This window comes from Rhamphochromis sp. 'chilingali' (genome assembly GCF_963969265.1).
Source record: "Rhamphochromis sp. 'chilingali' genome assembly, chromosome: 10".
Taxonomy (NCBI): Eukaryota; Metazoa; Chordata; class Actinopteri; order Cichliformes; family Cichlidae; genus Rhamphochromis; species Rhamphochromis sp. 'chilingali'.
In genome coordinates this window covers 38,501,001-38,517,685 of record NC_137937.1, presented here as the reverse complement: position 1 = coordinate 38,517,685, position 16,685 = coordinate 38,501,001, and the positions used below count along the sequence as shown (strand labels likewise).

At 43.0% G+C, this 16,685-nt stretch overlaps 1 protein-coding gene across 2 annotated transcripts; it reads right to left on the bottom strand.

The window, feature by feature from the left end:
• Nucleotides 1–1,687: 1,687 nt before the first annotated feature.
• On the bottom strand, nucleotides 1,688–16,026 carry LOC308404885 (GTPase IMAP family member 8-like). 2 transcript variants are annotated; one of them, XM_080895166.1, is made up of 5 exons: nucleotides 15,612–16,026; nucleotides 15,491–15,528; nucleotides 12,508–12,559; nucleotides 5,858–7,012; nucleotides 1,688–5,772 (listed from the first exon to the last, which is right to left on the bottom strand). In XM_080895166.1, the coding sequence occupies exons 3-5, from the start codon at nucleotides 12,524–12,526 to the stop codon at nucleotides 4,211–4,213; spliced, it is 2,736 nt and encodes a 911-aa protein (XP_080751292.1). In that variant the 5' UTR covers nucleotides 12,527–12,559; nucleotides 15,491–15,528; nucleotides 15,612–16,026; the 3' UTR covers nucleotides 1,688–4,210. The 2 variants fall into 2 exon arrangements, with proteins under 2 accessions (XP_080751292.1, XP_080751291.1); XM_080895165.1 differs by lacking the exon at nucleotides 15,491–15,528.
• Between the last annotated feature and the right edge of the window lie 659 nt (nucleotides 16,027–16,685).

The following is a 16,685-nucleotide window of genomic DNA, read 5'->3' as shown; positions in this document are numbered from 1 at the left end:
TTGTTTAAGCACTGCTTCCAGCCAAGAGTGATACCATATATGCCCCATAGCTGCAGAAAAGGCTAACATTGTTATCTTTTTACAAAAAACAGCTGAACATGAGAAGTTTTTGGACCAATTTTGTGTTCTCCATTCTTTAAGCACCGGCACCGTTTCAAAAGTACCGGTTTGGCACCGGTATCGGATAAAACCTAAACGATACCCATCCCTAGGAACGAGCATCGCTGTTTGATCGATTTGATTCACCGGAGAAAACTTCACAAAGTGCATTCTGGGTAAAATTTGAAGGTTCATATCGGGCTGCTTAGAACAGGCCACAGCAGAGGGAAGGTCTCCCTGCTGGATCAGGATCCACACGGCTCAGTGACGCGCTGGTCGAGGCTTCAGATCGACGCCCAAAGATGCTTTTCAGCGTTTGAAAGTAAACATTTAAACATCTTCTTAAAGTTACTGCACAAAACAGCTGAATGTGATGGAGTCACTGCTCCATGACGTGATCTCAAGTTGTAAAAATATTTACTGCCGAGCAAGAAGGACAAACTTGTAACCTGTTTAAATAATCGAATCTTTGTTTTTCAACACTAAGTTTTTGGTTTTAAATGAACTTTTAGGCTTGTAGATGAAAAGTGAAGCTGAAACCAGCAGCGCTGCTTTGGTCATCGTAACATTAAACAGGTTTATAAGTTTTAACTGTTTTATTCTAAAGTAAGGTTTGTTTTATTGTACATCAGAGGACTTTAACAGCTGTAAATGTGTAATTATGTTACAATAGGTTTGAGTATAAAACAGCTGACACGTCAAACACAACCTGCACATCCATCAAATCATGTGACTGTGGACGCTGCATAATACCAACAACACTGATTCATTTCATTAGTCTTACAATTAGTACTGAAAACCTTTAATTTCTTGTATCTGTACTATCCCCACTAAATTATTCCAGAAGTATTACAACAACCATATTTTTTAAAATAGTTTTTAAAATATTTTAAAATATCAGAAAATATTTAATATTTTTAAAGTACTAGAAATTGAAAAAAAGCTTCCTGTCAGGTTGACGTGTTTAAACGTGTCCGTGAATGACGTTAAAGCCGCAGCTCTGTGTCGACTCACCTCGTGCTTCGGTTTATCTCAAACATGCTTTTTAATCTGCAGCTTAACCAGCTGATGCCACCAAATGACCACCAGGGGGCAGGGCTCGACCTGAGTCGTCGCCTCCATCCCGATTGGTCCGTTCAGCCTCATCGTCTCCTCTGAGCACACAGCTTTGACCCCACACAGATGTGTACTTCATTTACATTTGAGAACAGGAAGCAGTCGTGTACGATCAGAAACAGAATCGTTTTACTTCCAAGGATTCACATTAAAGTTGTTTTGGTCAATAAATGTTTTTAGATCTGAGTAAAATGATTGTATTTCTCTTTTGAGCTCCACAAAACTTCTTCTCAGAAGATGATGTTTTTTAAGCACAGCGAGCCATCGAACGCAGGAGGCAGAAAAGGTTGTCGATGAGGTGAATCAGCCGCTGAGAGGTGAAGCCGGCTCAATTTTGAAATATCGAGTTTCTCAGTTTCAGACAGCAGCTGGAGGCTGCAGCTGGCACCTGGACTCGTCTGCTACGCAGTCCTGCTGAAAACGAAGGCTGTCAATGAAAAAGCTTTTCCGCACATATCTGCCGAGTGTCTACGTTATCTCTGAGCTCCTAGACGCACACTGACGTTTATTATTTTACAAGCTGTCGTTTTTGTCTCTTTACGTCAGAGGCCACCACCAGGGTGATGGAGAAACGACACGAGTAGACGGTCCAGGCGTGTCAAGGTTTGCGCTCATATATTTCTTACGATGGTGCATTTTCCAGTTTAAACCGTTTAGAGAATAAATGAACAAAATATTTATTTATGAGAAAATTGAGCTCTGTTTTTATTGACATATTTACACACAGCGCGGCCACATGTTTGTACTTTCACCTTCTAAATGTCTGCCCTGCTTCAAGTCCCTGCATGTTATCTACACGTAGCGTTCAGACGTGTTCGAGCACATCAGCTCAGCCATCTGCTCCACAGGTCCGAGTGCTGCTACGACTCAAAGCTTCATTCTGTGATATCTCAGGTGTTTACAGAGACACAGATAAGTTTGTTAGTATCTGAATAACGACACCGTGTTGATGACTCTGCTCGTCACCGCAGAGGATTTTAAACCAAAGTTTTTATTCATGTTTAAAAAACAAAGCCGAGCATTTTCAGAGTGTCAAAAGTAATTGGACAGTTGACTGACTGGCAGTTTAGTCATGTTTATGACAACAGAAGCAGATACACTCAGACAACAGACCAAAGGTGTGACAAACACACGAAGCCAAGGTTCGATAGTACCGGACTGACGGGAGGAGAGAAACAGCCAATGAGCTGAAGGAAACCACATCATGTGACCAACATGGTGGAGCCAGTGTTACAGTGCAGATGGATAATGACCCAAAAAACTTCCACGTAGATCGTTCACCTGATGAAACTGGTTCAGCTGTTTTAATCTGACTGTTGTCCTGATGAATGTTTCTGATCGTCAGACTCTTCCTGCGTTGGTGCTACTGCAGCTGCAAACAGCAGCAGGCCAGAACAGGTCCTGCGATCTTTGTGCGTGCAGAGTCGGTCGCCTCGGACAAACAGATCGTCTTCACACTCTCAGCTTCTCACGAGATCACAAATGCATGCTGCGTTCAAGTGACAGTGGACGAATGATTATTAATGTTTATTTTAATGAGAAAATGAACAGGCAGAGGAGGAACAACAGTCAGATGACAGCCAGATATCAGACATCAGCCTGCACTGATGCAGATGTTTGAAGGAGAGTGATCGACATACACGATCTGTGTAACATGATTCTGTATCAGTGATTTGGTGGCTCAGTGATGGTCTGGGAGGCAAATCCATGGAGGGAAGTACAGACAGATCTCTACAGGCTAGATACCACCACCCTGACTGCCATTAGGTACGGAGATGAAATCCTCCACTAACTGCAGACTCTACGTTGGTGCGCTGCCCGGCCTCATGTGGACAGAGTTTGCAGGCACTTCCTGGAGGATAAATGAATATCACTGACTGGCCACAAAGCTCGCCTGACCTAAATCCAACAGAGCACCTCATTATGTTTCTGTCCACCTGACACCATCAGGTTGGACCTCAGACTGTCCAGGAACTCAGTGATGCCTTGTCCAGACCTGGGAGGACACCACAGGTCGTCTCATTAGAAGCAGGCCCTGGTGTCATCGGGCACACACACCATCACGTGGGGGCCAAACAAATGACAGAGAACCGTTTTGAGTTGGTCACATGACATTTCAGTGAAATAAACGAGCCACTTTTTTTCTCTTTGTGTCGTGAATTCAGCTCCTTGTATCTGATCTGACGTGTTTGTAAAGTGAACAGTCAAAGGAGCTTGAAAAGAAAAGCGTCTGGACTTCTTTAAGTTACTTGAAGACGTTTCACCTCTCATCCGAGAAGCTTCTTCAGTTCTAAGGTCAAATGGTGGGGAGTCCCAGATATAAACCTAGTGGGAGTTTCCCCCCACAGAGGGACAAAAGGACCCCTGATGATCCTCTAATCGCCTGAGCCAAGGTGTGAAACTGGGTGTGGGTCCCAATCAGCCAGAGTTTCGGGTGAGTTCATTGAAGTGGAAAGAGACGTTAATATTTTTCGAAAGTAGAGTCCAAAGGCAGCATATACAGGAAGAACAAAGTAGGACCAAGAACAGCCCCCTGGGGCACACCACAGTAGATATGGGCAGAAGAGGAAAAGTATTGTCCCATAGCAACGGAGAAAGTCCTCTCTGAGAGATCTGATTTAAACTAAGATAGGACTATGCCTTTGAGACCAACAGCATGTTCTAGCCTCGATAATAAAATGTGGTGATCAACCGTATCGAAAGCAGAGGTCAAATCAAGTCGAACTAAAACCACAGAGCAGCCTGAGTGGACGGTTAAAAGTAAATCAATGTTAGAACTCAGGAACACAGAAGTGCATGTAACATGTAACAACAGCTAATTACTATACATGAGATGAATTAGTTTTACCAGTCAGAAGCATATTTAATGTTGGTGTAATGACCTGTAGTTTAATGATGACATTGCTGAGACTGATGATCACTAATCAGTTTCTGTGCTACTTTAAAGATTCTCTTATCTAAATGACAGAAAGAGAAGAACATCTGACGTTTCATTTCATAAAATGCTGCAGGCTGATGAGCTGCTGAGCTCTTCTCCCAAAATATTTTTCATCAACTCATTTAGTTGATCTTTTTGTTTTTCCTGGAGGTCTTCTATGTCCTCCTCATTAGTTTGATTCTTCATTTGTCTTTCATGTTTATGCATTAAATTCTTGATCTTGTTCAAGTTTTCAGTCTTTTTGGTCACACGTCTCACTAAGTCGTACATTTCCTTCTTATGTTCTTCCCTCTGTTTTGCTAATTCATCCACGTGTTTCTTCTGGGCTTGGTTGAACTCTTCAGCTTTCTTTCTGGCTTCCTCTTCATGTTTCTTCTTTAGATCATCCAGAGTGTTCTTATGAATTTCCTCCAATCCTTTTATTTCCTCTTCTCTTCTTCTTTGATCCTCTTCTTTATTGGTTTTTTCACATTCCAGCTTTTCGTTATAATCTTCCTGTAGTTTTTCCATTTTTTCTTTCTCTTCCTCTCGTCTTTTGTCTTCGTCTTGTCGTTGTTTGTCCCACCATTCTTTCTGTTCTTTCTCCCACTCCTCTTGTTTTCTTCTCATCTCTTCTCTGGCTTCTTCCAGTTTTCTGTCCACATTTTCTTTTGCCTCTTTTTCTGACTGAATTTGTTTGTCCAGCTTTTCAAGTTCTGTTTCAAACTCTTGTCGACGTCTTTCTTCTTCAGCTTCCTTTTCCCTTTTCTCCTTTTCCCTGATTTCCTGTTCCTGCTTTCTCTTCTCTTCTTCTTCTCTAATTTTATTTCTCATTTTTTCGAGTTCTTTTTCTCTCTGTATTCTCTCCTTTTCTCTTTCTTCATCAATTCTTTTCTCCATGGCCTCCATTTCTTTTTTATATCTTCTTTCAATTTCTTCCTTTTCTTTCTGCATCTCTTCTTCCTTCTCCTTTAAAATCTTCTGCATCTCCTTCCTTATCGCAGTTTCAGCCTCTTGCAGCATCTTGTTGGTAAAGCAGCGCCTTCCATTGTTCTTCATCGTGGTGTCAATCTTTGCTATCAGCTCACTGACTTGTTTTTTATTTTGTTTGTCATTGTTATTGAACACATGGTATCTTCCTCCACAGTCAGAGATCAGCTTCTTAAAGGAAGGATCACAGTTGTTTTTGATGTAGTCCTCTGAGGACAATCTGCTACGCTCCAGTTCATCACCTCTGGTTAAAAGAACGATGGTGAACTTTTCAGAATTCTTCCCAAAGAATTGCTTGATGAGTTTCAGTGTCTCCTTCTCCTCTGCTGTGAATCTGCCGATATGAATCACCAACAGGAAGACATGCGGTCCTGGAGCCAGGAGACTGACACATTTCACCAGCTCTTCTAGAACCTCCTCATTGGACAAACTTGTGTCAAACAGACCAGGAGTGTCGACCACAAGAACGGGACGACCGTCCACCTCACCGTGTACTTTCCTACAACATTGTGTGACTGATATTTGACTTGATTCAGCTTTAAACTCATCTCTTCCTAAAATGGTGTTTCCTGTAGAGCTCTTTCCACAGCCGGTCTTCCCAATCAGCACAATCCTGAGACAGTCTGAGTCCTGTTCTCCAACTTCACCACCTAAAACATGAAAACAGTTGCATTTAACTTAGAGTTAGATCAGGACTCAGTGGGTCATTGGAAATAGAAAATCTAAATTACTTACCAGTGACAAGTTTTAAGACTTTCTCCATTTGTGCGTGTAAAAATGTTGCAGTTGTATAACAGCACAGTTTTCCTGTAGGCTGACTAATTTTGTCCACAATCTCAAACATCTCTGGGATCTGCTGTTTTTTCTTGGTGTTGAGAACAACTGATCTTCCTCCACAGCTCTCACAGAGCTCCTGGATGTCCTTGTCTTCCTTTAGAAAGCTTAAAACAGTTGGATCTGTCGGATCTGACTTGACAGTGAACAGAATCATGGTGAAGTCATTGACTCGAGAGCCGAATGCATCCTGGATGGTCTCTAACTCTCCCTTGTCTTCATTAGTGAGGGGAGCCACAGGTAGGACCAGGATGAAGGCATGGACACCCTCAGGATCACAGAGGGAGATACACCTGAATGATTCCTCCATCACTGCCTCCTGAGGTTTTCCATACAAGGCAGGCAGCTCCACCAGGGAAACCCAACGTCCACACACCTCTCCCTGATGTTTAACACACTCTGATGAGTTGGAGGCTGAATGAAGCTCAGTCTGACCTAAAATGGCCTTGGCTGCTGACGTCTTCCCTGCTCCTCTCCTCCCACACAGAACCAGGTTCAGACTGGACTTCAGATTGGGTTTAGCCTCTTCTTTTAGCATTAGATATTTTCCCCAGTTTTCACTCACCATCTCATTCATTTCTTCCATCAACTCTGAGGAATCTGAGAAGGACTCTTTCCTGTCAAAATTAACGAAGTGCTGCCTTTGTTTGGATTCTTCAATGAGTTTATCCACTGAGTTATTCCCTTCCTCGTTATGCGTTCGGATGACGATGGAGTGATTAAAAGCATCTTGACCAAACAAGCTCAGGACCAAATTCAGAGTCTGTCTGTTCTCCTCAGTGAAATCAGAAGGTTTGACTAACAGCAGCAGAACGTTTGGTCCAGGAGGACAGAGACTCACACAGCTCTTCATCACTTTAAACAGCTCATTCACAGGCAGACTGAAGATGTTGGGTGTTTTTACAACTGTGGGAGGTTTCCTGTTCCTCTCTCCAGAAGCAGCACCAGATTGCTTTCCTCCAAAACCTTTAGACTCTTTTTTCCCAACGAGGAGCTTTTCCAGCGCTGATTTCTTGTCATTACTTTTTCCAAACAGCATTATCCTGAGTTCACGTGCTGCAATTAGAAAAAAGTTATTTTACATCAAAAATTATGAAACACATATTTACGTCACATTCCATTACATAGTTTGCAATTGTTAATCATATCACTTGAGAAATAATCACTTACAACTTTGTCTTAAAACAGGTTGCTTAGTGATAGCGCTGGCAGTTTCACTTTCAAATATGGTTTCTTGATGACGGGCCGGGCTAAGTTTGAACAGCCATGTCAGCCCTCTATTAAGGAGGATAGGCTTCTGGGCAGGTTTTAAAGGCACTGGCCTGATATTGTTGGACAGAGGTGGCAAAGGTGCAAACTTTCTTTACTTAAGTAGAAGAAATGAAGCAACTTCTTTACTCAAGTAAAAGTCCAAAAGTACAGGCTCTGAAATGTACTCAGTGTAAGAAAGTAAAAAGTAACTTGTTGAAGAACATTTCTATGAACAATTTTCATACAAAGGTAACTGAACCTTGTGCTAAACTAATATAACAATGAAATAATGTTAGTGCATAAATCTAAATTCTAATGAATGTACTCAGTTTGAATCTGTTATCTCGGACACCTGCATTGAATGATAGCTTTAAAAAAATAACTATTTTCTGTTGCCTCTTGTAAATGGTAACAGTGAAATGAGTACAGTCAAGGGTTATATTGGCGGGTGGGAAACCCTAAGAGGGAAAAATATCACAACTCACAAAAATCTTTAATATGAGCTTCAGTAGATTTTCTTGACTGATGTCCATCCTCTACACTGATACTAAACTGTTTATACTGTCTTTACACTAGACAGTATAGAGTTGGGATAAAGTTGGAATTTAGTTAATGAATCATCAGCTTAAACGCAAATTATGAGCACTGGACCAGCTCTTTACCCTCTAGAGGACACTTCAAGGTGCATGGGAGTTTGCAAAACCAGTCTAGATGTGTTTTGTGAACATGGAGTATGGGGAGTCTGCTCCAGATCGGTCCACAGTTCTGGAGCTGCTACAGCAAAAGCACGATCTCCTCTAAGTTTACGTCCAGTCCTGGGTACATTCAGGCGCAGCTGATCAGCTGACCTGACAGAGTGGATAGGTGTGTAAAGCTGTAGCAGCCCAGAGAGATGAGATCGTGCTAGGCCATGGAGAGCTTTAAAAGGAAATAAAACAATTTTAAAATGAATCCTAAAATGAATGGGCAGCCAGTGAAGTGAAGCTAAATTAGGGGAAATGTGCTGAAACGTTCAAGTGCCAGTTAAAAGATGAGCTGCAGCATTTTGCACCCTCTGTAGATGGGTAATATATGATGCGCTGACCCCAATATAAAGTGCATTACAGTAATCCAACTTGGCGCTAACAAAGGCGTGGATCACTGTCTCAAAGTGCTGCTGTGAAAGAATTGGCTTTATTTTAGTTAGCTGAGTTAATCTATCTGTCAAGCTTCAGATCACAGTCCACTTTCACCCCCAGGTTTGTGACAGCTCGTTTAACATATTGGGCCAAGGTATCTAAATACACATTGGGGGTCTCAGTGGAGCTACCAAAACACATCACCTCTGTCTTTTTATCATTGAATTTTAAAAAGTTAACAGACATCCAAGCCTTAATGTCATCAAGACACTGAAGTAATGGCTGTGTGGAGTATGTGCCTTTTTCCTTTAGAGGGACATAGATCTGACAGTCATCAGCATAAAAGGGAAAAGGATGGCCGCTGTGTTTGCTTCGGGCTACTCCTCACCCCCTACCCAACCCTGCGGCTTGTCACGTCCATAATGTTGTGCTGTGGACATTTATGTGTAATGTCTGTGTTGTGTGTGTAGAGTGTGGGGGGGTGTGGGGGGTGTGTGGGGGGGGGGGTCCCATTTCACTGCAGGGCAACCTGCATGTGGCGAATAAAGCCTTGATTGATTGATTGATTGATTGATTGATTGATTGAAATGCAATGCCGTGTTTTCTCAGTATAGAACCAAGAGGAAGCAGTATAAAGATAAGAGGAGGGGGCCTAGAACTGAGCCCTGTGGGACACCACACAAGAGAGGAGCGGAGGACGACACATGTTCGCCCCTCCAAGTAGGACCTGAACCACTCCAGTGCTGTGCCCCTAATGCCCACCCAAAACCTTTAAAAGTGCTGATTCAGAGCTACAGTGGGGCAAAAAAGTATTTAGTCAGCCACCGATTGTGCAAGTTCCCCCACTTAAAATGATGACAGAGGTCAGTAATTTGCACCAGAGGTACACTTCAACTGTGAGAGACAGAATGTGAAAAAAAAAATCCATGAATCCACATGGTAGGATTTGTAAAGAATTTATTCGTAAATCAGGGTGGAAAATAAGTATTTGGTCACCTCAAACAAGGAAAATCTCTGGCTCTCACAGACCTGTAACGTCTTCTGTAAGAAGCTTTTCTGTCCCCCACTCGTTACCTGTATGAATGGCACCTGTTTGAACTCATCATCTGTATAAAAGACACCTGTCCACAGCCTCAAACAGTCAGACTCCAAACTTCGCCATGGCCAAGACCAAAGAGCTTTCGAAGGACACCAGGAAAAGTATTGTAGACCTGCACCAGACTGGGAAGAGTGAATCTACAATAGGCAAGCAGCTTGGTGTGAAAAAATCAACTGTGGGAGCAATCATCAGAAAATGGAAGACATACAAGACCACTGATAATCTCCCTCGATCTGGGGCTCCACGCAAGATCTCATCCCGTGGGGTCAAAATGATCATGAGAACGGTGAGCAAAGATCCCAGAACCACACGGGGGGACCTGGTGAATGACCTGCAGAGAGCTGGGACCAAAGTAACAAAGGTCACCATCAGTAACACACTACAACGGCAGGGAATCAAATCCCGCAGTGCCAGACGTGTTCCGCTGCTGAAGCCAGTGCATGTCCAGGCCCGTCTGAAGTTTGCCAGAGAGCACATGGATGATACAGCAGAGGATTGGGAGAATGTCATGTGGTCAGATGAAACCAAAGTAGAACTTTTTGGTATAAACTCAACTCGTCGTGTTTGGAGGAAGAAGAATACTGAGTTGCATCCCAAGAACACCATACCTACTGTGAAGCATGGGGGTGCAAACATCATGCTATGGGGCTGTTTTTCTGCCAAGGGGACAGGACGACTGATCCGTGTTAAGGACAGAATGAATGGGGCCATGTATCGTGAGATTTTGAGCCAAAACCTCCTTCCATCAGTGAGAACTTTGAAGATGAAACGAGGCTGGGTCTTCCAACATGACAATGATCCAAAACACACCGCCCGGGCAACAAAGGAGTGGCTCCGTAAGAAGCATTTGAAAGTCCTGGAGTGGCCTAGCCAGTCTCCAGACCTCAACCCCATAGAAAATCTGTGGCGGGAGTTGAAAGTCCGTGTTGCTCGGCGACAGCCCCAAAACATCACTGCTCTCGAGAAGATCTGCATGGAGGAATGGGCCAAAATACCAGCTACTGTGTGTGCAAACCTGGTAAAGACCTATAGTAAACGTTTGACCTCTGTTATTGCCAACAAAGGTTATGTTACAAAGTATTGAGTTGTATTTTTGTTATTGACCAAATACTTATTTTCCACCCTGATTTACCAATAAATTCTTTACAAATCCTACCATGTGGATTCATGGATTTTTTTTTCACATTCTGTCTCTCACAGTTGAAGTGTACCTCTGGTGCAAATTACTGACCTCTGTCATCATTTTAGGTGGGGGAACTTGCACAATCGGTGGCTGACTAAATACTTTTTTGCCCCACTGTATGAAAGGATTTAAAACCAGATTGGAAAACCTCTAAAACATTTTGCTTTTCCAGGAAGGTCATTAATTGGCTGTGAACCATCTTTTGAAGAATTTTGGAAAGAAAATGTAATTTGGAGATAGGCCTGTAATTTACAAGAACTGTAGGATCAAGAGCAGGGTTTTTAATCAGGGGTTTGACTACTGCATGTTGCAAATCTTTAGGGACTACACCTGACATCAAACTGGTTTACCAGCTCAAGAACCAAAGGCCCAACTGTAGGTAACACCTCTTTTAAGAGTCGAGGAGGGACGGCATCATTTGCCCTGCAAGCTTAAAACAACCAACAGTCTTCTTTAAAGTGACTGAGAGGTCACGAGCACAAGGAGACATGTGAGCCCTGGTGGAGGAGACCTCAATAAAAAGGGGAAAAAAATTTCACAGGCTACAGACGAGGGCTCGATACATTCAGTATGTGGTGCACCAAGAACAGAGTTAATGGTTTTAAATAAAACAAGCGGGTTGTGACAGTTTGACAGAATAATGTCAGATAAGTGTTTTCTGACAGCTCGGGTTGTGCTGTTCAGCCAGGACTTAGATTTAGTTTTAGGCAGTCTGGTTTTTAATGGAGCCACAGTGTCCAAAGCAGTCCGACAAGTGGAATAAAACCATGAGCTCAGGTTCTCAGTCTGTGTGCATGAACACTCCGGGATTTTAAAGTTTTAGTTTTAACTAAACTGTTGAAAACTGCTCAGCAGTGGAGGAGTTAAACATGCGACAGTGCTGAGCAGCAGTGCGATGTTTGACCCAACATCCGCGGGGAATTAAAACAGCAGCAATATTTAACATATTGTATTCTTAAATAGTCTAGTCTGTTTCTGTTACTGTACTGGAGCAACTGTAACCCACATAATTACCTTAGGGATTAATAAAGTATGCTGATTCTGCTTAAGAAAGAAAGAAAGAGTACTTTATTGATCCCCGTGGGGAAATTCCTCTCTGCATTTAACCCATTCACTCAGTGAAGCAGTGGGCAGCGATTGGGCGCCCGGGGAGCAGTGTGTAGGGATTGTACCTTGCTCAGGGGTACCTCAGGGTAGCTGTTCAGGGGAATCGAACCCCCGAACTTCTGATCATGGAATCATGGACCACTCTACCTACTGAGCTAATATATTTTTTAATATAGTTTGTGTGTTTCTGTACTGTGTCCTGTTTTGTTTGTATGTGTGGGTTTTTTTTTTGCTGCTGTTAGAACCAAATTCCGCCCTGTGGGACCATTAAAGGATTATTCTATTCTATTCTATTCTATTCTATTCTATTCTATTCTATTGCCAGTCTCCTTTATGAAACTAGCCTCTGATGGGATCCAGATATTTGGGACACATTTCAATTCTTGCAACCTGATTCCAACTGTGTGATTTTTGGGCCTAGGCATTGTGGTCAAACTGTTGATACTGATGCTTAGTGAAGGTCAACAATCCTGATTTCCAAGCATTAAACCTTTGGTAAGTACAGATAGTGTTACACTGGATTATCTTGTAAATTGTTGTTGTTGGCAGAACAGGGCGACATGTACTGTGAGCATGTTGGATATGTTTATCAGCCAACGTTGCTCCTAAAACCAGCAGCACAGTGTGATCATGGCAGTTGGATCCTGCTCCACCCTGCTGCTGCACCTGTTTGTTGTGTGCTTTCACTTCCAATACCTGAACAGATGTCACAGTTACTCTCTAAATCTACTCTCTGTGGACGGTGTGAGTGCAAAATCCTCACTGCTGATCAATAACATGTGAGTGGACTCACCAGCTGTTTTGGTTGCCATGATGTCGATTTTCTGAAAAGACCTGGGGATGAACTGGAAGGAAAAAAAAGTATTTTAGGTTCTTTGAATCACACCACATGTGATGGTAGGTGGACAAAGGGGCTGTAAGCATGAATGGTTCGAATGGAACGGCAGAAAAAAAGAGTGTAACACAAGTTACATTTAGCCATGGTAAATAGTATTTGTATAGCGCTTTACTTAGTCCCCGAGGACCCCAAAGTGCTTTATGCTACATTCAGTCATTCACACACAGATGATGGCAGCTACATTGTAGCCACAGCTGCCCTGGGGCCACTGGCGTCACCGGGCCCTCTGACCACCACCAGTAGGCAACGGGTGAAGCGTCTTGCCCAAGGACACAACGACCGAGACCGTCGGGTCGAGCCCCGGCTTAAACCGACAACCTTCCGATTACAAGACGAACTGCCAACTCTTGAGCCACGGTCGCCCACATCATGAGTAACGGCTGAAAGAGGGATCATATCTTTCACCATTAATACCGTATTTTCACGACCATAAGGCGCACTGTGCTAAAAGGCGCAGTCTCAGTTATGTGTGCCCTTACTGTATTTAACACACACATAAGGCGCACTGGACCATAGGGCGCATACAAGTACCGTATGCGTATTTAAAAATAAAGCGGGAGCAAACCTGAGTTCGGTACCTTACTCACATTTCTATTGCCGGTAATCGTCATCATCAACAACACACAAGCATACAAGTGTGTGTGTTTAAAAATAAAGCAGGAGCAAAACAAAGTTTGGTACTCACATTTTTATCATCAATCAAACCCATCGAAGTCCTCATCCTCTGTGTCTGAATTGAACAGCTGCGCTAAATCTCCATCAAACATGCCAGGTTCACTGTCTTCACTGTCAGAGTCACTTTCCGTGCCGTGCGGCTCCTCGGAAATGATGCCGGCTTTTGCGAAAGCTCGAACAACAGTGCCAGCAGACATGTTAGCCCAAGCATCTACAATCCATTGGCAAATTGTGGCGTAACTCGCCCGGCGCTGCCTTCCACTCTTACTGAAACTGTGGTCTCCATCGGTCATCCATCGCTCCCAGGCCGCTCGCAGCCTTACTTTGAACGGGCGGTTCACACCGATGTCCAGCGGTTGGAGTTCCTTTGTCAGGCCTCCCGGAATGACAGCAAGCTCACAGTTCATTTGCTTCACAAGTTTTTTCACATCGGCTGTGAGATGGGCACGCATAGAGTCACAGATCAACAGCGATGGTGATGCGTGGAAAAAACCACCTGGTCTCCTTACATACACCTCCCTCAGCCAGTCTTTCATCATTTCCTCATCCATCCAGCCCTTTTCATTTGCCTTAATGATGATTTCTGCTGGAAACTTCTCTTTAGGCAAAGTCTTTCGCTTAAAAATCACCATAGGCGGCAGTTTCTGTCCATTAGCATGGCAGCCAAGCACAACAGTAAAAGAAGACTTTTCATACCCCGTTGTGCGTATCGCTACCGTGCTGGTCCCCTTCTTCTCCACAGTGTGACTCACCGAATGGTGACCGTCGAAACGCTTCTCCCGCTCGCTCTTTGCTCGATGATCCACCGCTCGAGTCTTTCCTCCAACTCGAGCCACCTCGCCTTATGTCCGCGGAAACTCAGCTGCGTTTTCTTGACCTGCCGGAGCTCGTTTTCCAGCTTCCTCCATTTGCGAACCATCGATTCGTTAATCTTAAATTCTCTCGCCGCTGCTCGATTTCCATGTTCCTCCGCGTAGCTGATGGCCTTCAGTTTAAACTGTGCTTCGTAAGCGTGTCTCTTTGCCATTTTCAGGGTTGTTAAAACAACGATGTCCTGCATAATGCACATACCTGTTCTTTTATACAGGTATATGCAATTGTCCCGGTATATACGATCAAAGCCCACACTTCACCCTTTAACGTTCTCATGGTGTTCTCTACTACGTCCTCCTTACAACACATAGGGCGCGCCGCACTTTTTGAAGAAAATCTAAGACTTTTAAGTGCGCCTTATGGTCGTGAAAATACGGTAAGTGAAATTGAAGTCTTTTTAAAGGCCAAGACTGATCAACCAGATTGAAGAATCAGGGGACCTCAGTCTGAACACATGTAGAAGTGTTTTATACACATGGATGATTTATTTCACGTTCTCAACCTCAGAGATCATTTATGCTTTCAGGAAGCCTACTGTGCACAAGAAGATATTACTTGAATGAGATTTAATTAAAGAATATTATGATGGATCCATTTGATCCACTCATGTGTGCTGCATTCAAGTGCATAATTGGACTAAGATTATTCCAAACAGTCGGACAGAAACGACCAACTATAGACCACATCACCTGGATCATAATCACATTCACATCTTACTACAAGGATTAATTTAGCAAACGCTTCTGAGAACGATGATTAGATGAGATCACGAGAGTCTAAAAACTCCAGTAAGTGAAACACGATCTGAGTGTGGGCGGTACATCTGCAACAAAGAGAATACCAGGACCTGTTCCAGCCCGCTGGGTATAAGTGAGCAGCTGCAAAAAAGGTGTGTGTGTCTGTGTGTCTGTGTGTGTGTGTGTGTGTGTGTGTGTGTGTGTGTGTGTGTGTGTGTGTGTGAGTGAGGGGGGAGTTGTGGCAGTTTCAGTAGAGATTAAAAGTTTCATATAGATAAAATATTAAAATATTCCTCTTCACTCAACTGTCTCACCCTCCAGTTTATATGCAATCTTTCTGTCTACTCAGAGGAAATCATTGATGTCATCATATGTTATATAACAAATAACCCAAGTTTCATGTTTCTGCTCATTCTGTGCAGTAATTTGATAAAAGCACAAAACAAATATTAGGAATTATAGTTCTGCATCATATCACACAGGTTCACTCTCTGCAGCCATAAAGAAAAGATGTAAATGAGGAAAAATCAAAAGTATATTAAAGGCAGTAACGATCAAAGTGAAACTATCATTAACAAAGAATCACGACGCACCTCACAGCACAAACACAGCTAACAAAGGTGCAGCAGACCTGCAGAGAATCCAAAGCATGAGAAAACATTTAGTGATGAGTTTAACTGTTCAGAAAAAACAGCAGATAAATTTGTGCTTTACCTGTTTGTCGTCCTCCCAGTTCACAGGTGAGACATGGCGCCTGCTTCTTTGTTTGGTTTCACCTCTGACGACGGTATGAAGGCGGGCTTAACGCTGCCCACCCAATCAGAAGTTAGAAACACTGCTCATGTTTTCTCTGAGCCTTCTTTTCTTCACTTTTGATTGGGTGGGAACAACCACCCACCCATACTCTGTGTGCTGGTGTTTGGGTGGGGTGAGTCTACTCGACACAAATTTATGCCTTATATTTGTATATTTGTACAGATTTGTGTCGACGTTCAGAGGCTGGATCCATGCAGAACAGATGACAAAACATCTGCATCGGTGCGCCTTCATGTTTGTCGTCTGGTTGCACCGATGTTCTGTACGACATCCTGATGTGTTGTCGGTCTGATGTTCGTTGTTTAAAGTTTAAAAGAATATATTTGCCCTCTGTCACTTTAATGCAGCGTGCATTGTGGTTGTGTGAGAAGCCGAGAGCATGAAATTTAATAACTCCACAGACTACAGCTAATCTGTCAGAAAGCAAAAGGAACGCAGGGCCTGTTCCAGCCTGCTGTGTTAGGAACGACGGTTACAATTAAAAGTGTGAGACAAAGATCGTCACAACAAAAATGTGAGTGTGCGTGCCTGTTACTGTTGCTCCTGCTTTTTCTCTTCAGCTTAACTTTTTCTCAAGATGACTCTCAATCTTGATGAACAAATTGGAGTCTATTAGACACCACAAGTGTGATTTGTAAATACTGAACATAATTTTTGAACAGCAGGGTGACTGACTGAACACTAGAGCGTAGGTGAAGAATCAGATTCCATGGTTATTGCTTTGGAATCAGGGTTATGACGTATCATGTGTATCAGTGGGGGCTGTTAGTTTTGGTTCAAAGACTTTACTGTCATTACTCAACACGTTCTCACTCCCAAAATGTAACAATTTATACTAGGTGACAAATCTTCAGTATGTTACCCAACACGTCTGCTTTTTTCTGTTTCTGTTTCTTATATTTTGGTGGTTTTCTAGATTATGATTTATGTTCTGATTCTTGACTTGTGCTGGTTTGATTTTGTATTATGGGT

What these genes read in the sequence shown, in the direction of transcription:
- LOC308404885 (XM_080895166.1), bottom strand. An exon ending in AGTCTTAAAACTTGTCACTG is followed by an intron (nt 5,773 to 5,857) that starts GTAAGTAATTTA and finishes TTCATGTTTTAG; the next exon opens with GTGGTGAAGTTGGAGAACAG.